The sequence below is a fragment of the Chlamydotis macqueenii genome, chromosome 1 (assembly GCF_036417535.1).
Source record: "Chlamydotis macqueenii isolate bChlMac1 chromosome 1, bChlMac1.mat, whole genome shotgun sequence".
Classification (NCBI taxonomy): Eukaryota; Metazoa; Chordata; class Aves; order Otidiformes; family Otididae; genus Chlamydotis; species Chlamydotis macqueenii.
In genome coordinates, this window is record NC_141556.1 from 160,469,946 (window position 1) to 160,495,498 (window position 25,553).

A 25,553-nucleotide genomic window follows, 5' to 3' on the forward strand; every position below is an offset into this window, starting at 1 on the left:
ATGAAAGACTATCTTTTGTTTGCCTGGCAAGACTTGTTATATATTGGTCTGTAGTTTTGTAAAGCTAGTTGCATAGATGGAAATAATCATGTGTATATAAGAGATCATTTTGTGATAACTTTCTGAGTTTACTTAGCAGCATGATTTCTTTTAAATAGTTTTATGAATAGTTAGAATTTGTGGGAACTCCTGTTTTTATCACGTCAGAAAAATTCACATGTTACTGGAAAGGAAAATACAAGGAAGCTTAAATACACAGCTTATCAATGCAGTCGCTGAAACCCATTAAGTCCTTGGGTTGTATGTGTTTTTTGATTAGAACTTCACCATTCAGTTCAGAGGAAGAAGCAGATGAAGATGATACTAGGCATTCTTGCATATCACCAGAATTGGTCCAAAAGCAGTCAAAACCATCAAGCAGCAAAGTCAGTGATTTTCAGAAGGCTTCTGGCAAAAGCGATATGGATGGGAGGGAGGAAAGTAAAATTGAAGAAACTGGAACACCTGCGAAAACTTCAAAAGGTTTTTTCACTGGTTTTGTATATGCATGTTGGAACAGCTGTGCATGATTCTGCATTTCCTGGTAATATTTCTGGGTTAGAAAACATAATGAAGGCAGACTGTCTAGTCTTGAGTGTGTGTATATTTCTGTGCATTTTTTTGCTATTGTGTTTATAGTAATACAGTACTTAGAGATGTCAGTTCAAATTAGATGTGTATCATGCTGTTTTATATAAATGCAGAAAAAGAGACAGTCTGTGTCTTGGAGAGACTTCTGCCTAAAACAGTTTTTCTCAGCCTTTTACTTATTTTTACTTTGTGGAAGATTTCTAGAGGGTTTACAGTAAAGCCCCTTGCTTGTGAATTGAAATGGTTAATATAATTTTTTATGAACTTTAGGAACAGTTATTCAAAAACTGGCCGAACAAGTTGGAAAGAGTCTTTCTAACCATGGAGATAAGAACAAACCAGCTGGAGGCATTAATGTTGCACAGGCATTTATTAAGAAAGAAGAGGTGCAAGAACTGAAGGTATCACTTTTAATGGCAATTATTATTTCATTAAGTAATTGAACTAGATATATATATCTGTTACTCCTTTTTTTCATGCTGAAGCCAATTTGATGCAGATTCTCAAAGACAGTTTTGGAATTAGAGCTAAGTAGTCTTTTTAGGTGCGTCTGCACTAGTGTATAGAAAAGTCCTAGTGAGTGAGCTGTGGCAAGTGACCTCTTCCTCCACACTGCTTATCAGTTTATGCCATGACTGTTTTGGCTCACTACAGCTAGCCCAAAGTTTGGGCACAATTGGTATCATTTTTTTCCCTATTCTAGCACTGTAAAGACAGTCCTTCTTGACTTGCTTTCCTAGTGTCTTGTTTTGATGGAGGAAAAAAAAATGAATTTACTTATCTAATATTTTCAAATATTTTTATTTCTAGAGCTTTATCTGATATGGAACTTTTAAATACATTTTAATGAGGGGACAAATTCCCTTTCTGAGTTTGGTCTTTGTTCTGCTGTGTCTGTTTACAACCGTACAGTTTTCAAACTACATCAGATCTATCACTGATGTCTGCCTATTGAGTATGCCATGTGTTCACAATCAGAACACTATCACAACTTATTCTTTACCCCTTAGGCTCCTAAGGTCCCTGTCTTCCCCTCAGTTTAGAGTTTTATAATTGGTAAGCCACTTTGATGCAAATTGATCTTTGCCTGAACATTTTTTTTAAAAAGAAGAAAAGTTACTCCAAATCAGAAGTCAACATTAGATAGTGCTATTTATTTCAGTTTTGGCAGCTGTTATTAGATTGAAGTAGACAGGCAGATACCAGTAGCTTTCAAGAAAATATTTTTTCACTAAATAAACAAATAATAATTAGTGAAAATCCTATAATCCGTAATAAAATTGATACCTTAGGGCTTCCTGAGTAACAGTTAAGTTTGAAATTTATCACTGCTCCCAGAAACAGTGACACATCTATTTCAGTTTCTAAAAAGGGGTGACTGTCTTAATCAACTTTAACTGTAATGGTAGGGTAATCACATTTAGCCTATGTGCTTTTAATTGCCACTGGTGACACCTAACTTGTCCATTGACTGTGTGGGAGCTGCAAATTATACCAGACTCAAAATTAGCAACTCAGACATGACTATTACAGTGTAATTTTCTGTCAAAATGTTACTTTCAAATTCTCTGCGATGTCAGATGATACAAGACTGTAAAAAGTTCAGAGTTACTTTAGGGGTTGTCACATTTTTTAAAGATCTGTAGATAGTTGGCCAATGTGTTACAGAATTTCTGCTTCAAGAGCAAAATAAGCCTAAAAATCTGTGTTTTGAAGATGCCTTAGTTTTCTCCCGGTAACCTCTCTTCCCACATCTGTGAAGCCCCTGAACCTCAAGGCAGGGACTGGGGGAATGAAGTCCCTCCCATCATGGGAGAAGATCAGGTTTGAGACCACCTGAGGAACCTGAAAATACATAAGTCCATGGGACCTGACAAGATTCCACGCAGAGTCCTAAGGAAATTGGCTGATGTAGTTGCCAAGCCACTCTCCATCATATTTGAGAAGTCATCGCAGTCAGGTGAAAAAAGACTGAAAAAAGGGAACCATCAAACTCATTTTTGAAAAGGATAAAAAGGAGGACCAAGGGAGCTACTGACCAGTCAGCCTCACCTCTGTGCCAGATAAGATGGTGGAACAGATCCTCCTGGAAGATATGTCAAAACATATGGAAGATGGAGAGGTGATTAGAGACTTCCAATATGGCTTCACCAAGGGCACATTGTGCCTGACTAATCTGGTGGCCTTCTACGATGGAATGACTGCATCAGTGGACGAGGGAAGAGCTATGGATCTCAGCTACCTGGACTTAGTACTGTCCCCCACAACATTCTTACCTCTAAATTGAAGACACATGGGTTTGATGGATGGACTGTTAGATGGATAAGGAACTGGCTGGATGGCTGCATCCAAGGAGTTACTCTCAATGGCTCAATGTCCAAGTGGAAACGAGGACTGAGGCTGTCCCTCAAGGGTCTGTACTGGGACCAGTACTGGTCAATATCTCTGTTAATGACATAGTGGGATAGAGTGCACATTCAGCAAGTTTGCGGATGACACCAAGCTGTGTGGTGCAGCTGGTACGCTTGAGGGAAGGGATGCCATCCAGAGAGACCTGGACAAGCTTGAGGAGTGGGCCCAGGTGAACTTCCTGAAGTTCAGCTAGGCCAACGTGAAGTTCAGCAAGGCCCTGCACATGAGTTGGGGTAATTCCCGATATCGGTACAGACTGGGCAATGAATACATCGAGAGCAGCCCTGTGGAGAAGGACTTGGGGATACTGGTGGATGAAAAATTGGACATGACCTGGCCATGTCTGCTTACAGCCCAGAAAAACAATCACATCCTGGACTGCATCAGTAGAAGCACGGCTAGCAGGTCGAGGGAGGAGATTCTCCCCCTCTACTCCACTCTCATGAGACCCCACCTGGAGTACTGCGTCCAGCTCTCGAGCCCCCAACATAAGAAGGACCTGGACCTGTTGGAGAGGGTCCAGAGGAGGGCCATGAAGATGATCAGAGGGCTGGAGCACCTTTCCTATGAGGACAGGCTGAGAGAGTTGGGCCTGTTCAGCCTGGAGAAGAGAAGGCTCCGAGGAGACCTTATAGCGGCCTTTCAAAATAGAAAGGGGGCTCATAAGAAAGATGGAGAAAGACTTTTTACCAAGGCCTGTAGTGACAGGACTAAGGGGCAATGGTTTTAAACTGAGAGTACATTTAGATTGGATATAAGCAGGAAATTTTTTATGATGAGGATGGTGAGACACTGGAACAGGTTGCCTGTAGAAGTTGTGGATGCCCCATCATTGGAAGTGTTTAAGGTAAAGTTGGACAGGGCTCTGAGCAGTCTGATCTAGTGAAAGATGTCCCTGCCCACGGCGGAGGGGTTGGACTAAATGATCTCTAAAGATCTCTTCCACCCCAAACCATTCCATGATTCCATGAAAAATGTTTTTGCTATAATTCATTTGGAATGCATCCTGCGCGTGATGTATTAAGTCTTTGTGTTAATAAAAGTGCATAGCAGTTTTGATTGGTGCTGTGTATTTACACTTGATCAAAACTGAATTCTGTTTGAAGTTGACATTTTTGTACTTTAAAAATCAGTTGGGACTTAGTGACTGTTTGAGGAAACTCATCCTCCAGCTCTTCTCAGTATATATGACTGACTTTCCCATTACCACACCCTCCAAATGCAGATAATTTAAAACAGCAAAATGTTGAATCCTGGTATGTTAATAATACAGCACACTGAGCAGATCTGTCAGTTTTTGAAAAACAGTTTGCAATGTTAAAATTGAATTATGTTGCAAGGTAGAGCATTACTGCAGTCTTTTCCCTCATTTCGAGACACACAACACGTTCATATTTGTTGATTTTTCTTTAGTATGTACATACCTTGCATTGTTTTCTAAGAGCATCTGAACCTTTCTTCTGTGCAATAGAAGGGCATTCTGTCTCTTACTGTGATACTGAGAGACTCCTGTGAAATGAGGTTTTAGCTTTGTGAGAAACCGTCTTTCGCTTTCCCCGGTTAAGCTCTCTAATAACGGCGCCATTCCATTGAACCACATCTGATTGTCAAACAGGGAAATGCTGTATCTCTTCTTTCAAAAGCTGCATTAAGATATTTAGTTCTCAGGCAGATGAGATAAGAAAGACCACGGACTCCCTGCCTTCAGGTTCATCTATTTGACTTGACTCATTTTGGGAACCATTAAGCAAATCCATCACTTAATTAAAAATATATTTGTACATGCTGATGGTGAGTCTTAAGAGGAATACATACATTAACTTTGAGCACCATGTGTTTTTTTTTAAACTTTCATTACTGAATGTTCTCTTTAAATAAATTAGTTTTAAATTGAAAGGGCTTTTATTGCAATATTAAATTTTTCCAGTGTGAATACAGAATGCTTATATAGCAAACTGCCGACTTGCATAACATGTCATGTCTTTATTTTCATGAAAGGAATATACGTCCTCATGCTTAAAGTACTTTCTACCTCATTGGAATAGCTAATATCTCAGAAAAGATGATTTTTTTTTTTTTAGTTAGACACGTCATACCTGAAAATACAGGTTTTTTTAACTGTATTTAACTTTTAACTTTTGCAGTTCCTGACTTCAAAAAAAAAAAAAAAACCAAACTACTTTTAGCTTTGGAACTATAGTAGTGAATTAACACAATTTAGGTAAATGAATTATGTTGATTTTAAAACTGTGATGATAAATGACATGCAGGCCGTGCGCTGGTGCGTTTTTCTTTAGCAGTTTCACATTCTTGAGTTTATGGAAGATCTCAGTACAACTGGAACAGACAGAGGAGAAATGCATGTTTTTTCTTCTCCCTATTAGTTCACAGAAGCTGATGAAGATGATTGGGATATATCATCAATAGAAGAAGAATTTTTATTGATGAAAGATGATAGAGGTCAGAAGGCATTGAGAGTTCAGAAAAAGGAGTCAAGTGCTACATCTGTGGTACATGCATGGGGTTTTCCGAAGAGAAGTGTACCAAAGGAGGAAGGTAATACATTCACACTTCTGCATTAAAAGCCTTAAGCGGTGGACACACCTAGAGGAGAGCTTAAGTACAGTGTACTACACATTGTAATTCAATATATAGTATTTTGTAAGAAAAACTGTGTGCTTGGTTTTATGTCATATAAATATCATATATGATATTTACGATACATATTTACACCTACACAACACGCTCACATAAATACCCAGAGATGTCAAGAAACTTCAGTTTGAGATTTTAAAACATATCGTACTGCCACGCTTCAGCTTCCTCTTAAAAATTAATCATCCAGGATTTTTTTTCATCCCTTCCCAAATTTAAAGGAGGAGGGAAACTTTCTTACTTTATCTTAAGAATGAAAATAAAATTTCAAGTTTGTTCAAGATAGCTAAGTGACCTACCAGGCTGAGATAAATATTTGAGCTACTGGTAAAATAATAGCCTCAGTCTTACATAGAACTTACCTAGCAGTTTGTAGCCCTAACATTTCAGTATTCTTAAAGGTTAAAGCTGTGTCAGTTACGTAAAGATACTTCAGGTTACTTTTAAAGGGAAAGTAATGTTGACACTGACTGCTGCTGTGCATTGTATTCTGTGACAGAAGTAGCCTTCATATTATCAACACTTTTAAGTTCCTCCCGTTGAAATTCTGGACTTCCTGAAGTCCACAGGTGTTTGCTCACATAGCATGTAATTTTATCTCACAGGTAAATACAAAGTAAAAATACCCCCAAAATATTACTAATATTTCTTAATAATTTTTTTGTTATTTTAACAGGACTTCATGAAGCTGATAATACAAGCACATTAAAAAGCAGCTTAGTCACTGTTACAGACTGGAGTGATTCTTCAGATATGTAATTATTGCATTCCTGATGGGAGGCGCTGCTGTCAGGTTCTGTTGGGGTTGAAAAGGTAGTTGAAAACATCAAGTGTCTCCTATTAATTTCTCATATTGGTCATGTAATAACAAGGAATACTGTTTACAGAGCTCTTGTGTCTTTCAGTCCTGAATTTGAAACAAGAATATTCATATGCGCATCACTGGCCATGCCTGTTTGGAAATGGAGAGTCAATTCCTTTTTCTCGTGAACTCAGTGGTGAACATCTCTTTGATTTCAATGAGGTGAAGATTTTGCCTCTAATGTTTACATTAAAGATTGAAACTGGTCTTGCAAGAAAGCCTGTTAACCAATGCACAGAATTTACTCCAGAGTATTACTTTATAAAATTTTAAATGCACATTTTCTTGTATTTTATCATAAACTTTGTATAAAATCGTGAACATTTTAAATAAAATATTTCCATGTATTAAAATGTTATGTTTCTATCATGATTTACAATAAACACCAAATGAAAAGAAAATAATGCCTCAGCTATGTAACTACTTATTATTAAATGCCTTCTATTTGGGGAAGTTATTATTTTATTTTTTTTTATTAGAGTCAAGTCTTAGTTAACATAAAAGCACAAAAATTTGAAAAAAAAATTCAAACGTCAAGCTAAGGTGAGAAGAGTACTGACCTGCCATTGCCAAGTACATCCGTATTTCTGATTTGTCCATATTGGCTGCCTTCTTAAAAAAACACAATGGTATTTTGACTTAAATGAAATACAAAAATAAAGTAAAATAAAAAGAAACTTGAAAGGCTTTGTAGTTCTGATGTATTTTAAATGGCATCAGATGCAAAACCCTTTCTATTATACTGTGCCTATTAATGAATAGGACTATTCATTTTTTATGTTTACATCTTTGTCCCAAAGTAACCAATGTACTGAAACTCCAAGAGTCCATCAGTTCAAGCCGCAAGACAGATCTGAATGTGTGTCTGATTTTCAGGTCTCAGTCCAGAAAGCACTTTGTGGTTATTCATAATCTCTGATCTCATTTATTGACTCATTTTACAAATATTCCCTCAAAAGCCATCACATTTCTATGGACAGATAAAAAAAAAAAAAACACAACATTTTGAACTGTTGTAACTAATTCAGGATTATCTAAAAAGTGCTGTTAAGTATTGCCTGCTTTTCTTTGGTCAGCCTCTCAGGAATGTCATTGGCAGAGCAGCCAGGCTGGAATTGCCTGGGGTTTTTCCTTCGCTTTCCCAACCCAGGGGCTTGGGGCCATTCTGGAGCTGAAGGGGACCCAGCACCCTGCTCAGCAGGAAGGAAGGAAAACAACCCCTGGAAGTGACTTGTCACCAGCAGAGGTGAGTGCCAAGGCAGGGCGGGAGCCCAGCGGCACAAAGCAAATGCAGAATGTAGGAACTGGCTCCAAGCCTTGTCTTGCCTGCCACAAAAACTCCCCACAGGCTGCAGCTTCGACCTTTCTCTCCCTGCCACACACACAACGGACACGATCAGAGGTCCATTCTTCTTGCTCATGCATTCTTCCCAGGCTGTGCCAAACCCTGTCTAATGACCATTTTCTTAACAGCTGGCCCTGACTCTCCTTAGCACCTGCTCCTGCCTCCCCAGATCCCATACTTATTTTCACTTCACCCAGTCTCTTCCTCTTATTCCTGTGGCGCTGAACTGACCAAGGCGCATGTTCGTCCACCTGGCAATGCAATGAGGAGGGAAGAGCCTGCTCCTTCCCACCGACTGTCATCATCTGGCCGTGCAGTTATGATGTGCTCTGCAATTCCCATGTCGCAGCTGAGCAGGGGTGAGGTATTTTACACAGTAACCTGCACAGAGTATGGCTGTCTTGCTCAGTTCTGAACCCATTTCAGAAAGAGTTGCAATGATGCACTGCAGCCAGTGCGATGCGCGTGATGCCATTCCCATAAGCGACTGACATAACTGAGTTGGTACATACCTCATTTATTTTTTTTCAAGAAAGCAACATCAGCTCATGATTTTCAGGTGTAAACTTTACAATACCAACATCAATCTTAAAATATTATATAATAAAATTTACATCAATATGTAAAAAGCTGCAAGTTAAATGTTTTAAAAAGTCATTGTCTTAGTGGTAATTACATTGGGGTTGGCAGGAAAATCACTCTGAAACGTACAAACTCATTTTTAAAACGCTTTGAATCTTCCAACAGTACAATAATTAAACATAAGCGTTCTTGTCAAAGTGCTTTGGTGGGGTTTTGTCTGGGACACTGTTGTGGACCTTTGTACGAGAAGACATTATAGATGCGGCTCCGTTATATGCATACCCCCTCCTGAAAAGAAAAGAGAATCAATAATTTACAGCTCATCCCACAGACAGGTAACATCTCTCTATCCAAGCATTATGGCAATATAAAACTCGGAGAAATGTATAGGAACATACCTATACATTTCAGGAGAGGGGGCAGGAGGGACACCTTCCTTGCCTCTCTGGTGTCATTCTGGTTTTGGCATTTCCCCTTCAGCATCTCTCTGTGCAATTCACTTCATATAAACTTGTATCCCTTCTCCACAACCAAGTAAATTAGGGCCAAATCATGAAATATTTAGGCTGTTGGCAGATCATAGGCGAACACCTACTCCCTCCAGCCGTGCCTCTTCAGTATCACCCCTCTGCTGCTGCTGTAGGTCCCACTGCCACCACTGCTGTCCTTCACCTCTCTCACTTTTGATCTGATCATTTGTGATTTAAGAAACTTGTCTATTCACATCTGTAAGGTGACCTGACCACTTTTCCTACATCAGTGAATGCACTTGCATTTTTTTCAGCTGCAGTAAATTTATCCAGTATATATAACACAAGAATTTGTTCTGAGTCAATAGGTTTTCTTAATTACGTTAACAACGGACAGAGTATTATGCTTAAATCCCATTATCTTCTTTCACCCACACAATCCTTTTCTGAACCTCACTTCAAAGTGTTTTGGAAAAGTAATCAAGCCACATACGTATAGCAGGTACAGACGCGCTAGTATTGATTTCTTTCAATTTGTGTTTTACCTTGGAGAATTACTGTTTTCAGCTATTGAGAAGCAGAATATACTGCCACCAATTATGCAGAGTGAAGCTCCAGCCCATCCAATGAACAAAGCTGCTCCTAATTCATACCTACAGGAAGTTAACACATGGGTTTAACAAAAGAGAGCAAGCACTTAACAGTTTTTCAGAATAAAAGAACTACATTTTATTTTTTCCTGAGTAACTTTCCATTGACACACACGTTATTCATCGCAAAATCAGCAGCTCTGCTGTTCACCCATGTTCTTCTCATTATTTCCCTCTTGCTCAGGAGGCAAACTCTGTCCCTGTGATACGCTTGGGCAACGCTTATCTCCCCATGCCACCAGCTGGGATGCCTGGCTTTTCCACATCTCCTCCTGGATTGCTTGGCTGCAGGGTTATGTGATTCTCTGACCCGTTTACGGTGCACAGCTCCTGACCCCTTGGATCATTTCAGGTTTGTTCCTACTGGCTCCCAAGCTGGACCGGGGCTTTCACTGAGCCGACATCTGAGGCTGCTGCCTGCAACTCTCCTTAATCCTCACCCCTCTGGCTCTCAGGATCTCTCTCCCTCCCTATTCACACTCCAGCCTGCTTAAAACATGAGGGTTTTATATGTATATATTATATGCATACACAATATGTATACACACACATAGGGAACATACGCATATACATACACAGACATAGCTGTCTGCTTCCCTAGTCCCAGTGGCTGGATTCAGGCTGGAAGACACCACTCCTCTCCGAGCCCTTGGGCACAGCTCCAGGTCACCAGCAACCGTCCCCTCTGCCACCGGCAGCAGCCACCATTTGTTTGCAGCCAGAAACGGCTCCGTTTGACTCCAAGAGGAGACAAGTGGTGCTTCAGGAGCATTATCACACAAGGCCATGTCCAAGTTTCTACAGCAACAGCAGTAAACGAAGGAGAAGAAGGGCATGGGAAGACATTTTTTTTCCTCCCACTGCTTGAGCTCAGCGCCCACAACCTGAGCTCCGGAGCTTGAAGACGAGCAGCAAGCCACGGCTGCTACTCATCTGCTCCAGTCCCCAGCTCTTTGCCCGAGGTGCCACTCTTCACAGCACTTTCAGGATGACCTGCATTAGACTGCAGGCCCAACAGTCTTGAGAGTCTCCTGTTCCTCACTATTAGGACAATGTCTTCTGCTCCTTCTTCTCCACTCCAGTTCCTCCTTGAGGAAACCCTTATCTCCTCCTGACTACTAGGATCCTGTGTTGAAAACACAGCCCCCTGTCCACCATCTGGCCGTGGTTATCAGTCAGTGGCTGTGCCGTAGTAAGTTTGTTTATTTATCGTTAAGCTCTGATGAGACAACAGAATGAAAGCCTCTGCCGGACAGCCCGCCTGTACAACTGACAGACTGTGCAGCTGATGCCACGTGAACAGATTCCAGTTTAACATAGCTGAAACATGTAACAGTAAACATCTGTAAGCTGCTCTACAAAACTCATGGAAACACTCAAAAATTGCCAGTGAGCCTGGACACACAGAAAATGGTATCGTGACTTCTGTAATGGGTCACAAGGGGGCAAATGGTGGCCAGAGAACAAAAAGTTGCTTGTCCGTGTTTTCTTGCGATTCTACCCTGAGGTAAAGCCCAAACTCTTTAAAAAAAAAAAGTCACACAGGGAGAAAAAGCCACAATCAGGATGTCAGTATGAGATGCTATGGACACCTAGGTTCAAGTCATTTCTGACTTGGGGACTTACTGTCAAAAAGAGATGGAGCCGTTAGAGCTCAGATGTAGGACACTTGGTGAGGGCTTGCACTTGACTCTTCATGGCCCTGCTAGCGCTCTAACTTCTATGCTTCTTTTTCATTTTCTGTTCACATCATGCTAGGCAGAGTTCTTGTTTATCATCCCTTGCTAAAAAAGGATTAAATTCCTCCAGACAGTCTCACATACAGTGTGGGACTTAGGCACCCAACTCCCAAATTAAACTGCTGGAAACTACCTCAGCTGCCTTTCACCCTGGAAAACTCTGCACCCAGCCCTATTCGACTTCAAAATCTGCCAAACATGTAAAGCTCTAATTCTAACTCACATTTCCAACCATTTGCTATGGTTTTCAGAAGATTTGAGCAGATTTCTGTCTGTTCAAGGACTGGGAGTTCTCTGATAAGAAGCAGGTGTCTGTATCAGAGCTCATCACCCGATCCCGTTATAGTCAATGCACAAGAAACACACACGAAGTACACTGCTAAAATACGCACGCCACATCACATCCTCAAGGCGCCTCTTTAACGAGCTGTAAAGGCAGATCACAGTGATTAACTCTGATGTCAAGTGACACGAGGTAAGTCCCACCCGGGGGATCCCTCCATCCCCACAGGTACTGCCAGAGCACACCTACGGCACATGGATCGGGGTTAGGCTCCCCGCAAAAGTCAGTGCAGACCACCGTGGTGCTGGAGACCACAGCTGGACCAAGGCCCTAAAGGCTGTGGCTGTAGCAACTTATGCATCAAGGCCATTTGCCTAGAAAGTGGGAAACACAAGTTCATTTCCATGTGTCCATCTAACAACATTAAATGGTTGGCCAGAGGCCAAGGTGGGAGAGATAAGGAGACCAATTGCCACCTCCCCTCCTGAAGCTCTTCGGTTATACAGAAATCAAGATTACATTGGGTTTAATTGGGTAGGAAAGGGTTACCTGACTGTTGCCTGCTAGTTGGGAAAGAAGATATGGGGTCTGGCCTTTGCCTTTGGGTTTGGTTGTATTTTTTATACATTTGTTACTATAGCATATATAAACAGATTGCATTTATGGACACTTCTCAGGTGACTGCCATACTGCTACAGTAATGAGTTGCAGAGCTGGCCTACTTGGTCTTTCCTCCACATCTTTAAACAGATAAAAGACTTTTTGATTTACACTGGTGTTTATGAGGAAACTTTACATTTTCAATTGCCTATCAGCCTGTGCAGGGCTCCCTAGTTTTTACCCAATCCAAATTTCCAGCATTCAAAAAGCCAACCCTAACCTCCCATCAAAATCCAGTATGTAAAAAAACCTTGCCGTATGAAAAAAAAACCTTACATACATTAGCACCTCCAGAAAAAAAAAAAAAGGAAAAAAGAAAAAAAAAAAAGAAAGGCTTTTTTTAGAAGAAATTTCTGCACTTGCTGTTTTTCCTCCCCATCTTTATCATCCAAGTCTTTGCAGGAAACACGCTCTTCTGTTCTTACAATTCTTGGTTGCAAGAATCAAAGCAGCCATTCTCTGAAGTCTGTGGCTGCGTATCCAGTGTCTCTGAGGGATCACTTAGAGATCACTGGCAGCTTGGTGGGGAGGAGGACATTGATGAACAGGCTAGAGGTGGTGACCTCTGAAGACTAAGAGAACCCAACTGCAGTGAACTGAAAGCCACCTTCAACTACATTGACCAAGCAGGCTAAGAACAGATTTTTTTACTGTAATCCAAGGAGGCAGAATTCAGTGAAATGAAAAAAAGTATAAAATCAGTACAGAAGAAAAATATGCTAGTTGGTACATAGGACCATGAAGCAAACTCCCAAGGAAACCAGTGGAAGCTTCATTGGATGTCGGCGTACGTAAAGGACATAACTACCTACTCAATGAATCTACACAACCGCCCAAGGGAAATGCGCATTTTTCATGTCTAATTCTTACGATCCTTGGAAAATGAAAAGTAGATTCAAATGTCACAGTGGAAAAGTGGGAAGAGGGCCTGTGTGAACCGAGCATGATCTGTTCAGAGACAAGAAAGGCGAAGGGAAACAATTCTCTATAAATAAGAACAGAAAGTTAGTCGGATAATTCGGATAAACTAACCCCACGCAGCAGTTAAGAATGATCATGATTACAGTGTTCTAACTGTGGTGAGGGACAAAAGGGATAGACTATGAGAGGGGTTGTTTTTAAATTATAAGTAGTAAAGTGACAAAATAGTTTCCTAAAAGCAGCTGTGGTAGCAGCATTAGCAAGACAGCGACGCAGAAGCACAGGTTTTCTCCCATTAGAGGTGTCTGAAGAAAAATGAAAACCATCTTGGCTGCAAGCACCAAGGCATCCCATGCTGTCCCAAAGACACTGCGTACGTTATTACGCAGGGTTAAATAATTACTTTGGAGCTGTTTTAAATCACCAACACAAACTGTCACATCTTCGGCATCCAGCCCAAGATGCCCTGAGTAAGGCAGGTTTCAGGGTGTCCCTGCGGTGCCTGCCTGTCTCGCGAGCAACAGCTTTAGGCAGGTCTCTGATTTCTTCTGCACCCATTCATATTCAGGGTGCGTCTTCCAAATGCAGAAGGTTGGAGGGAAATTGTGATGGCTGAGATGATGCTAAATGTCTTGTGTAGTTCACTTTCCGCTAACGGTATGTCAAGCTTGTCTTGGACGCCACCAGAGTAATTTCAGGAGAGAAATGCGCAGCAAAAGGTGAAAGGTTGAAACCCAAAGCAGCACCCTCTCTCAGTGAGCCAAATTTCCATGCTATACCCTCAAAGCACAATAAATGTTTCTGCAAAGTGTATCAAAGTAAGAGTTCAGAGAAGGCAACGAAACACATCACTGACATATTTTACACCGGTTGAGAGAGAAAGGAGTCGAAAGCCACCATTAGCTTAAGCTGACACGAGGTCATTGCATGAGCTACACCGTGCATAACTCAAATTACAACTTCTGGCTCTCCTCTCTGCCTTTACCTTTGTAGTTACAATTTTGTGTGCATGCAGTGGAGCTGTCCTGGTTGTTCAGGAAAAAGGTAACTTCTGCAGAGGATGTGTTACTCCCTTTATTTCAATATTTAAACTGAACTTCTCATTTGCTCGCAGTAAAAGTCCACTTTGAGGTTTGCCTGCTCTTCTGCAGCAGAACGGTGTAGGAACACAGCATAGGAAAGGGACTTCTGGCAACAACCATGGTATTTTTCACTAGGAACAGTAAGCCTGATGAATAATTAACTTCTGGCTATATAGCCAGGCTCCATTTTCTTCACAGTACTTCACATCTTTGTTTCTTTTGGAGGCCTTTGGATCCTGTCCTCACCACATCAAACAAGCAGAAACTATAGCAGAATTATGGAGGAAACTAATATGAACTTGTTTTCAAGATAGGAGAGGCAATGTCAGCCCTATCGCAAATGTGGACCCAGTTAGTGTTATTTATTCAGACTATTTTATTTCTATCAAGAATAAACAGAAAGGCTCAGTGAGCCCTTACTTGGGTCTCAGGGAAATTTATACCTAATGCTTGACATATTCTGGAATCACCACCAAGAAAACTTTGAAACTCTTGTTTTTAAAGATAATTTTACATTATGTAAGAGGCCAAACCAAGAAAGTCTACGACGGTACAATTTACAACCAATGTTTTCAGACTTGTTGTATAAGATGTGAATCCAACATCGAAGCACTGGTTCGTGAATTGCTGCCTTTGTAGATCCTGAGAACTTGCACAGCTTTAAAGGGAGTTTTTAGGGATGCTCATAATTTCTGCTACAGATCTTACAAGTCTATGAACACTCGCTCCCTTAAATTTAGTAACATGTATCGTCAAAGCATTTATGTTAGTGCTTATATGATCACAGGTTACAATAAGGTTTATGATCCAAATTTCAGTCATGTGAATTTGAAAATTTGTCAGCAAAAATTCCACAGAGCCTGCCAAAACCTCTCTTCAAAAGGAGTCAAGGTTGCGTAGCACCCAACACCTTTATGGAAACCACCTTGTATCAAAAGCTTAAGGAAAGAATTTTCTTCCTTTCCTATCGAATGATGCACCTAATGAGCACCTCTGTCTTGTGAAATCTGTTTGCTTCACCTCTGACATAAACACCATCTTCACTCCTGATTAATCCCATTTGCTCCATGGCAAGCGAGGCAGAACCCTCCCAAGCCACGGTAAACCTGGTCCCAAAGATTACAGAGCAATCACTCTACAGGAAGGTATTTGCTGGTTAAATTTCAGCACACGGTTACTAGAGTTGGAAAATATTATTAAATAAAACTGCAGCCCACTCTCCTCCTCTTCCCAACAGGAGAAGCACCTGCTCTCTGTTTAAATGGGTTCTGGTGCTCAGCATGAAACTTAAGGTCTACTTCTTTGAAAGATTTATGGGTATAGGAAAGTACTTACTTTTGTGCAACAAAAGAAGGATCAAAGAACTCAGACGTAATCCTGTTTGCATACAGGGAACAACTAGTCATAGAGCACAACCCTGAAAAGCATAAGACAAACCATTCAGTGGAGCCAGCAGAAGAGCTTTGGGCCTGACCCTGAAGACAATGAAGTCACGGAGAATTGTGCGCGGATTTCTGCAGAAAAGAAGCAGCTCTCAAACACCCAGACTTAGAGAAATAAGGTATATTTACCAGAGAGTATGAAAATCAGTCCGGCTAAACAAGCTATTTTTGCTTTAGTCTGATCGGAGCCTCCGACTTTTGTACACTTCATCCCAACCAGTCCAAAAACGGCACCGAAGAAGCCCAGGCAGACGGCGGAGATCATCAGTCCTCTGCAGGCTTGGATGTAACCTGTGGAGAGAAAGAGGAAGGCTAATGTGAGAACTGGAACCGCAACAGCTTTTGCTGTAGCTCCTCTCCCTCCGCGTGTTAGACCTTCAGTATCGCAAACCGAATCAGACCTTGGCTGGAGTAGTGCCACTTTACCATTGAGCGTACTCTCCTAGGTGATGTACGCCCTTCAAGGGGCATCACCAAGTCAGCCCAGCTCCTCAGAAACACATGGTATTCAGGGCTGCAAAAAATAATCCTGGGCTATTGGGTACAGTATCTGCAAGAGGTTGTACCCGTGAGGTTTTGAAGAGCAACACGATGTGGTCCGCGCAGTGGCCTGGGTCAAGGGTTGCAGAGCCACTCTGCACACACAAAGCAAGCCTCACACGCCAGTCATCTTGTGCGCGTGTGTCGCAGATGCAATATGACCGGCAGCAAATTGGCAGCACTGACCCTAGCTGGGGTCCTGGGCCTGCCTGGACACACCACCAGTTTGGTTTGGATTCAAGAAGGAGGAAGGAAGGAAGCTCTCAAAGAAGAACTTCTCAAGGAAGTTCTTCAAGGAAGTCAAACATGCGCAGCAGTAACCCCTTGAGATAAAATGACCTATGGCCATACTTAAGCCTGGACAAATGTGGCTGCCTTCAGCCATGTACAATTTTGCTGTGCTGGCTGAGGCTGCTCTGAGCTGGACCTCCCAGGGGCAGGGCCTTTCAGCAGGACAATGGGTTGCTTGGCCTCTTCTCCCTTCTGAGAACTTCTTGCACTTGAAAGACTGTGACAATCTCACACCACGGTTTGCAGGGTGGAACACTGCAACCTTACACAACTGAATAACCACCACAAGATGTTTTTCTTCATAACCTGCTGTTACATCTCATTTAAAATGAAAATGTACTTCCGCTATTAGAGTATTCATTCTTTTCACTTTGATCTCCAGTGGGTGGAAATGTTGAGGGCTAAACCATGTTTTCATTGCTTATTACACCAGATTTTAAATAAAAACTAAACAAAAAAAAACCCACCACCCTGCATAAAAGTCATTAGTATATGGAAATTAATATATTAAAACAGGAACTAGAGGACATCTAATGAAAACAGAAGGCAGCAGATTCAACACTAAAGTGCGCTTGTTCATATAACAAAGTTGTGGAACTCCTTTCCTCAGGATATGTGGATGCTAAACATTTAGAGAGGTTCAAAAAGAGACTGGATATGTTAATTTAAATAAAAATCTGTGTCTGGCTGGCAGGCCCTGGAGCTGCAGATGGCTATGACTGATTCTTGGCCACCTTCTACTCTCCTTACTGCCACCCACTTTGGCCACTGCTGAAGAGATATCAGCTCCAGGACGGCCGCTCTATGTTTGGGCAATATTTTTTGAAAACCCATTGATTCACAGCTTTGAACAACAAGTAGGACACAAGAAGCAATCTGTCCCATCTAACACCCCATTTCCTCAGTCCTAACGAATTTGGGTGCTGTGCCACACATCTTGAACACAACCTACTGCCATTTACCTACATCTGCTGGCACTTGTATAGACGTCTTCCATTTGCAACACGCTTCTAGAGCTCCTCTGCTGAAGAAATACAACAATCAATGAAATAACCATAACTGTCGTATGCCTCTCATATTGGAACACAAGAGAGCGAGCCACTTGTGCCTGTTGAGGTGTCTATCATTGTAATTAGGTATGTGACACCTGAACTATAGGGTAGACTCCTCTGGAGAAACCTCCCTTCCTCCATTCATGATAAATGAAGCAGAAAGCCTAGGGTGACTCAGTGAAGAGCCAGATTGTGGTTACCTAAAAGGCAGCAAGATGACCACCATTCTTATCTAATTGGGCTGAGCAAAATTTTCTCAACAGCGATGTAAAACTGCACCCAAAACTGGTTCAGTTCAGACTCGGGTGACAGGTCCACCTCTGCTTTTGAGTCAAATCCCCTGTTCTTATTCCTTTTTCTTCACTTGGGCAAAACCCAAGGGGCATCTGTAGGACGAACATTGCAAAAGGTGGTTCTTAGTTTATAAAACCCAAGTCCAAAGAAAGCAGTCTTGCTCTGTTAATTTTTGCTACAGGCATGGAAAAGCTGTTTTTTCCTCCTTTTGATGGTGTGTAACGTGTTTCTCGTAGCACACAGGTAAAGCAGGAGATGAAGACTGGCAAGGAAGCTATTATTTTTGACAGGTCCAATTTATTGACACTGTTAGTTGCTAATTGACACATTAAAGTGCTGAACCATGAACATATTTACCCAGAGGTCCTCTAAACCTTTATTTATGTCTGAACCTCCTAGGAGAAACAGTAAATATTCACCTCAACAAAAATAACCAGCATATGCGAGGAACCAGAGGGCTGAAATTCAGCTGTTCCTGAAGGTCAATACACAGTTTTAGAATAGGTAGAGGGTAGTGAGACATCAAGAAATAATTAACTCACTCACCCTGAAATCATTTTCAATTATAAACAGCATGAGCTGGAGGACTGCTCAGTTCTGCTGAATGAGTAACCTTCCTCACTAAATATTTCACCAAATTGGGCAGGCCAGCCGCAACGGGACCTGCTTCAGTTCACCACAACAATCACCCAACTGGCACACGTTTTTAAAACAGAACACATGAAAAAACCCCACAATCTACACCAGTTACATAGAAGAGCAGAAGGCTCCGTTAGTCCCACTAGCTTGACTGGAACATTAGGAAACACGAAAAGATGAAATCAACCTTTTCACCAAATCCAGCCTCCTATTGCTACGTTAAAACTACATCTAGCATTTGGCTGCAAGAGTAATTAAACTTTTTCTTTGCCTCCTAGAAAGCAAGAACATTACATGGCTTACCAAAGCTTGTAAGGCAGACAAGTGTAAGGGGGAGCTGTTTATTTCTTGACCCTCCTCCACTCAAGACCAAAGACCATTCCCTTTCCAAGTATTTATTGCCTGTACTTGCACCAGCTCCTGCAGGAAGCTCCCCATGTACACGTGGACCACCCAAAGGAAGCTCCCACGCGACAAAAAGCCATATGTTTTAAACAGAGAAGCAGACAAACACGCATTACTCATAAAGTCATGTTTAGCAGCATTCCAAGAGAAACCTATTTCAAGGTGGCTTTTTTTTTTTTAAACAAATGTGTTTTGTCTTGCATTCAAATTAATCTTGTTAGATCTTCATCTTTCTTGCCTCACTGCTCTCACGCTTGCCTCTCATGCTGACAGAGTTAGGAGGAATTCATATATTCATACCATATGACACTTAAAAAAAAAAAAACCACAAACCACAAATGCAAGGTTCTGGGGACTGTCACTTTCACAATAAATGCCTCCGGTGGCATCTTGGAGCCTGCATCACGTGAAGCGTAAGAGGTTGCATTACAGATACGGCACGGATTCCTTCTAAAAGCACACACCCATTGCTTTTGTATGTTTTTCTAAGCTCAAATACCCTCTTTTAGCTCATAAGTAAATTTTTGTTCAGCTCTATTCTTGCAAAAGGTCATCAGATCCACCGGTGGAGACACAGAAACCGATACGTCCTCTTTCGGGGAGGTGGTTTCATCGCTAAGTTTCCACCTGTGAGCAGTAGTGCACAGAAGTAAACCCCAAATGATTTTAAGTCCCACAGACAGCAAGAATAGTTTTGCTTGCATACAGAATGTGGGGCTGAGCCCTTAATGAGGGCTGGCCAAATTTATTTCTTGCACAGGAATGCATAAAGGTGGAAAGGCATCGCATGCCATTTTCTCTGGCCGCTCATGTGGAGTGATGGCCTGAAAGCCACGGGGGCAGCCCTGTTGCCATGCTACCCTATGGCAATCCGGGGGGGGACCGTCCAAGACCACTCCATGATGCAAACCCAAAGAAGGGTAACAGGGAACCATCTCCGGATCACTCCTGGCCCAACCTATGACATTGCTTCTGAAGGATGGACTTCAGCACCCCACAGGAGTGCCCCCAGCAGCCAGCATGGTGATACCCCAAACTTCTTACCCCCCTCATTTTGCCTCTGGTAGACCTGAGCGATCTCTCCAGACAAGAAGTCCAGCTAAATTCAGAAGTTTCTGATTTGACAAAAATCCATTTCTGTAGAAGAGGGACTGCTCTGCGAGGCAAATCCTCTCCAGCTATGTGAGAAAGGAGCGGGGCAAAGCCACCTTTCCCTGGAAAAACACAAATATTTCTGGTAGTTTCCCAGTCCTGCCCTACCATTTTGAGGAAAGCAAGATGTTATCCCTACGTGTATTGGGATAGGGTAATTATTTCTGCTCACAAACACGTCAAGGAAAACGGGAAACCAGATCTGCCCTTTTTTTGTGTCTTCCGAGTCCCCACCTGAGGACGGAGTGAGGAAGTTCCCAGGTTCCTGGTCACAGGGAATGGGATCCGGCTTAGCCATGTAAGTCTGTGCAGAGAGGAAGCAAGAGGCTACCAGAAGGCCGAGGCCGATTTGGCTTCATGCTGACAGGCAAATCCTTCTACACCATGCATGATGCACTGCACACCCGAAGTACGCACCTGCACCAGGGAAGGGTTAGGGCAAAAAGGGGGCGTACCCATCCACTGTCAGGAGGTTAACGGGTTCCCAGAAGAGCGTGAGGAGGGAAGCGTGGGCTCGGCTTGGTACTGAAAGCACTCCTGACTGCGGTGGCCCCTCTGTCCCATCCCAACTTGCCTGGCCGGTGTTGGGGTAGGGTTACGTTAACTCTGGCTCCAGCCTGCCTTTCCTTCTCATTGTGCCTGGGTACCAGGATCCAGCCCCACAGCATTTAGAGATGTTACGGAGAAATGCGGAAGCCAAGAACCTTCCACTAGTGATAAACAGTCTGGCCAGGAGGATGAGACAAAGCCCTTCCAGATGTGTGTTTCGGATTAACTTCTGTCCAAAATGACTCCTGCTGGCTGTTTCACTGGCAGCAGGTACCTCAGAAACTCCTTCCCTAAGCAAGTGGAACGCGTTACCCAACGCACAAGAGTCTGGAGTAACGGGTGGTAAGGACTTTGCTGTGAAGTTTCTTCTTCTTTTTGGCATTTTACATGTTCCCAGTTCTGTGCACTTGGTTTGTAACTATGCCTTTCTTACTCTGAAAACAGATTAACCCACAACTAAAAAAACAGCTAAACAGATTGGGTGGATCCCAAAGGTTACGCACTGGCGATCACTCCAGGCACGCAGACCACAGCTCCTTGCCCAAGCCTGGAGACCACGTTCTCAGCTGCTACACTTGGCCACAGGGTGACTGACGCCAATGGAGGCCAGTCAGCTCTCCCACCCCTTCAGAGGGCCCGGCAGACCTCTCTGCCGCCACGGGGCTGGGTCAAAAAAAGGTCTGGGGAACGGTGCTTCTCCATCCAAGGGAAGCATCCCGCAAGAGCGACGCTTGAGGGTTGTCTGCGTTACCTCTTTTTAGAATCTTGGCCTCTTTCAGCCATTTGTACATAGAGGGGTTAAAGGTTTGCTGATATCGGTATTAACTGGCTTCATGATAATGTTAAATCCCTGTTACAATAATATTAATCTCTGTTAGTGATTTGATTAACAGACCTCCTTTTCCTTTCAAACAAACCTTTCACACCAAAATCCACTCGCAGCCTCCAGTGCAAAGGGAGTGTCTGGCCAGACCGGGACCAGCAGGCCTGATTTTTTCTGAGTATCAAAGCCACGGGGACGCTGTACATTGTATTCGTTTATGACTTGGAAAAGGTGCTGCAATTTTAAAAACCTTTCCTCCCTTGGTTTACAGTCACTCCTGAGGAAGTGCCATCTGCACTTCCATGGCTCCTACGAGCCGTAATCAGTGCGGATTCATCAACTAAAAGTTTAGTTGTAAAGACTTCCCGAAGCGACCTGGTTTCCCTTAAAAGGGAAAAAAGGGCAAAAAGGGCAAAAAACATTTCCCCTTAAGAATTCAGCTTTTGGTGTCAGGCATTACAGCAAAATGCTCTTCAGCTTTGCTTCAAAATAACACCACCCGAAAACGACACCAAGCTATGCGCTGCCGTTGCATACCTTCGCATCCCTGACTGCCCCGAGCTTTTACGCTGTCATTTGTCAACGAGGGAATTGCATCCACGCTAATAACCGCGGAGCCAAAAAAGCCAAGGAACATGAATTAAACCAAAATGATGCAAAGGCTTGTTCTTCTCCACCGCCTGTTGCACAGCCGGCAAAACCATAAAAAAAAAAAATAAAAAGAGGAATGTCATGGCAGTTGGAAAATAAATCGGCAAGAGAAATTTTCCTCCATTCCTCATGTCAAACCCACACGTGTGGGGTCTCCCGACAGGACGGGAGGGGAAGCGGGCAGTGACAGCAAGAAAGGCTGAAGTGGGCACTTAGGCACCAAACATCATCTCAGCGGGTTTTGGGGGGAAAACCCCCACTTCCACGGGCACGCACAAGCAGTGCACTGCCACCTGCTCGGGGAGGCGAGGGCACTCGCCCACGATCCCGCATGGGAGCCGCCCCCACTGGGGTCCCCGCGGCTCCCTTGACCCCCCCCGCCCAGCTGCCTGCCAGCCCCGTCGAGGGGTAATGCCCACCCCCCGCCCCCACTGCGGGGCCTGCCCGGGAGGAGTCCCGGAGCCCCCGACTCCCACCGACCGGCACGGGGAGGGGGGGCGTGGAATTGGGATGGTGTTCGACGGGAGCCTGACCGTCCAGCGCCAGCATGGATGGGAAGTCCTTGCAGTTGGAGACGCCGGTGGAGTCGGTCACGCAGGTCTTCCAGAGGTTGGCCCAGAAGGTGGCGGTGGTGATGACCGTGCCGTCGATGGTGGACACCTTCCAGTAGTCGGTGGGCAGCGTGGAGGAGACCAGCACCCAGCCCGAGATGGTCAGCAGGAAGGCGATGATCTCCGCCGAGGTGCTCGCCATGGGCCCGGCGGGCAGGCAGCGGGCGGGCGGGCGACCGGTAGCGGAGCCCGGTAGCCCAGCAGCGCCCGATTCCCGGCGGCGGCCAGCGGGGCGGGGGCGGGGCAGGGGGCGGGGCCGGGGGAGCGGCGCAGCCCAATCAGCAGCCGCATCTCCCCCGGCGGCCCCGCCCCCGCCGCGCCCCCGCGGCCCCGCCGTGGAAACCAGAACCCGCAAAGGAGCGGCGGGGTGGGGGTGTGGGTTTGGGGTCTCCGTCCCGCGTGGGTCAGCGCCGCGGGGCGTGGGAGAGGGCGCCCGTGGCGTGGCGTCGCAGGCGCTGCCTCGGCGCTTTCAGATTTGCAGCTCGTCCTGCAAAATCCTCCCAATTTTGGCTGCCCTGCCGGTAACCGTCCGGCCACGGGGGATGCGGCTTTTAAGAGCCGGTTGTGCAATGCGAGGTGATGAACTTGGGGTTTTTTTTTTTGTTGGTTTTTTTTTTCCTCCCTCGGTCATAAAGCGCTGGCGCTCGGGCCTGCAGCTCGCAGGGGTGAAGTTATTTATCCACGGCGGCTTCTCCCCTTGTTTGAAGCTGTTTGCTTTCCACATCAGTAGCGTATTTGCCAGCGATGTGGAAAGTACACTGCCGGTCTTTACTTTCCTCCTATTTATTTCCAAAGTATTGTTACCTTTTCTAAACCTTTTTGCCAGGAGGAAAAGCGCTGGAGGATAAGACGCCACGTTTACATCGTTATTCTTCAAAGAGTGCTCTTTGGTTTTGCTGTGTGGACACAAACCCGGATGCAATCACCTTATAGACATAAAAAAAAAAAAAAAAAAAAAAAGGGAAAAAAAACCCCTAAACCAGCTAGAGTTAGGTGCACCCTTGGATGCGTGTCAGAGCTCAGTGGGAACAGGCTGTTTGTTAATGCCCCAGCAGGACAAAATGGGGGTCTGCAGCCACGTTTACTGGTGCGGTGGCTCTCTGCCTGCTCTCTGCCTCCTTGGTACCCCCCGAATTGCAGGTGACACACAGAGGCACTGGCAGGGAACAGAGAGAGAGGGGAAAGCAGGCAGTGGGCTTGTTTGCACAGCAGCATCGGGCATGGAGGATGCTACAGCTCCCGTTCAACCTCTGTTCCAAGATACTTCCTCTCCTCTCGAAAGAAAGAAAGAAAGAAAGAAAGAGAGAGAGAAAGAGAGAAAGAAAGAGAGAAAGAGAGAAAAAAGAAAGAAAGAAAGAGAGAAAGAAAGAAAGAAAGAGAGAAAAAAGAGAGAAAGAAAGAAAGAGAAAAAGAAAGAAAGAAAGAAAGAAAAGAGAGAAAGAAAGAAAGAAAAGAGAGAGAAAGGACCTGGATGTGGGTGAGCCACACTGGCTATGGTGTTGGGCCATAGCCAGAGCTCATTTGGCACACAGAGAAGTACTTCAGAAACAAGGAATAGGAGCATGATCCTAGATCCAAGTCTCATCTACATGACATTATGATCTACTTACTGTAGGGCATGGCAGCAGAAAGGAAAAAAAAAAAGTTTTTTTGAATATTTTCCCCCATCATAGCACTTTCAGTTCTTGAAGACTGGATTTCTCCTGGTGGTGGAAAGCCAGGTCAATCCAAGCAGCTATCAGCTGGGATCTAATCCAGCTGAGGCCGGAGACTTGAGTCCAAGTCCGGGTCATGGTGTTTTCTTGACGTGGGGAGCTCGCCTGTTCTTCTGTTGATAACGCCACTTTGGTTGGTGTAAAGCTTGTTGAATCCAGGGACTCGTGTCTGGGTAAATTTTGGCCAGGACCCACCAGCAGTTTTCCGTGTGCTGCCACGCTGTAACCAGAAGGCTAGAGTGGGTGTTGAAGGATCGGGCTGCAGCCTGGGGACTTCTAGGTCTGAGTCTGAGCCCTGGCGAAGAGGAGGAGGAGGAAGAGGAGCTTCCTGACACTGAGGGGCTGTCCCAGACCACTCTGCTTTCAACAGAGCTGGACTTTGGCTGAGATATGCAGTGTGGATCCTTGTCTCTGACAGGCACCTGCCAGGGGCTTTGGAGGGAGTCCATGCAGGTGGCTTAAGACAGATGAAGTTAGTTCCACCTCAAACCCACTCTCTTCCTGTGAGCAAGGACCCTTCAAGGCGGGCTAATGTACACATTCATTCCCTTGTAAACCCCGTTTGATCCAGGATGGTGTAAAGCAGCCTCAGAGTACAGGAGAGCCAGGCTCACTTCGGCTTCAGGGAAAGGCTCCTCTTTTCTGCTCCTCATGATGCTGCTTCTGAGGGTGTGTATGGTACTAATCCAGTTGTTACCATCTTTCTCATCTGGAATCAAAGCGAGAGGTTGAGCTTCTGATTGGGTCTGTGGTGGTGTAAACCCAAAATTATGTCATGCACAGCTGAGCATTCACCCCAGGTTGAAGACTAAGGGAAGTTGCAAGAGGTGCTCTTCCTTTGTGGCATTTTCTTTGTGTTGGCTGGGATCTGCCAGGATTAGATGTTGGAAAACATTCATCTGTGAGGCTGTGTTTCTCCCTTGATTACATTTGGCGCTTCTCTCTCTTGTGCAATGGCAGGTCCCTCTGTTGTGAGTTTAATTCACACATCTTCCAGCTTCCAGTTTTCCAGAAAACAATGGTCCCTTTTCTCCCTGTTACTGTGGTAAGAACTTAATATCCATATGAAGACATGCCTATGACTTCCTTCAACCTCTG

At 44.0% G+C, this 25,553-nt stretch overlaps 2 protein-coding genes across 5 annotated transcripts in view; one reads left to right on the plus strand and one right to left on the minus strand.

The window, feature by feature from the left end:
• The window catches only part of DZIP1 (DAZ interacting zinc finger protein 1), a 43,396-nt gene extending 36,443 nt beyond the window's left edge, over positions 1-6,953 (plus strand). For all 4 annotated transcript variants that reach the window (XM_086741398.1, XM_086741405.1, XM_086741415.1 and 1 more), the window contains 4 exons: positions 320-522; positions 901-1,031; positions 5,427-5,598; positions 6,374-6,953. In XM_086741398.1, the coding sequence (XP_086597524.1) occupies positions 320-522; positions 901-1,031; positions 5,427-5,598; positions 6,374-6,456 (589 nt within the window). In that variant the 3' untranslated portion in view covers positions 6,457-6,953. The remainder of the gene's footprint in view (positions 1-319; positions 523-900; positions 1,032-5,426; positions 5,599-6,373) is intronic.
• Positions 6,954-8,404: 1,451 nt separating this feature from the next.
• Positions 8,405-22,956, minus strand: CLDN10 (claudin 10). The gene is made up of 5 exons (XM_086741440.1): positions 22,663-22,956; positions 15,863-16,024; positions 15,627-15,708; positions 9,502-9,609; positions 8,405-8,774 (listed from the first exon to the last, which is right to left on the minus strand). The coding sequence occupies exons 1-5, from the start codon at positions 22,880-22,882 to the stop codon at positions 8,660-8,662; spliced, it is 687 nt and encodes a 228-aa protein (XP_086597566.1). The 5' UTR covers positions 22,883-22,956; the 3' UTR covers positions 8,405-8,659.
• Between the last annotated feature and the right edge of the window lie 2,597 nt (positions 22,957-25,553).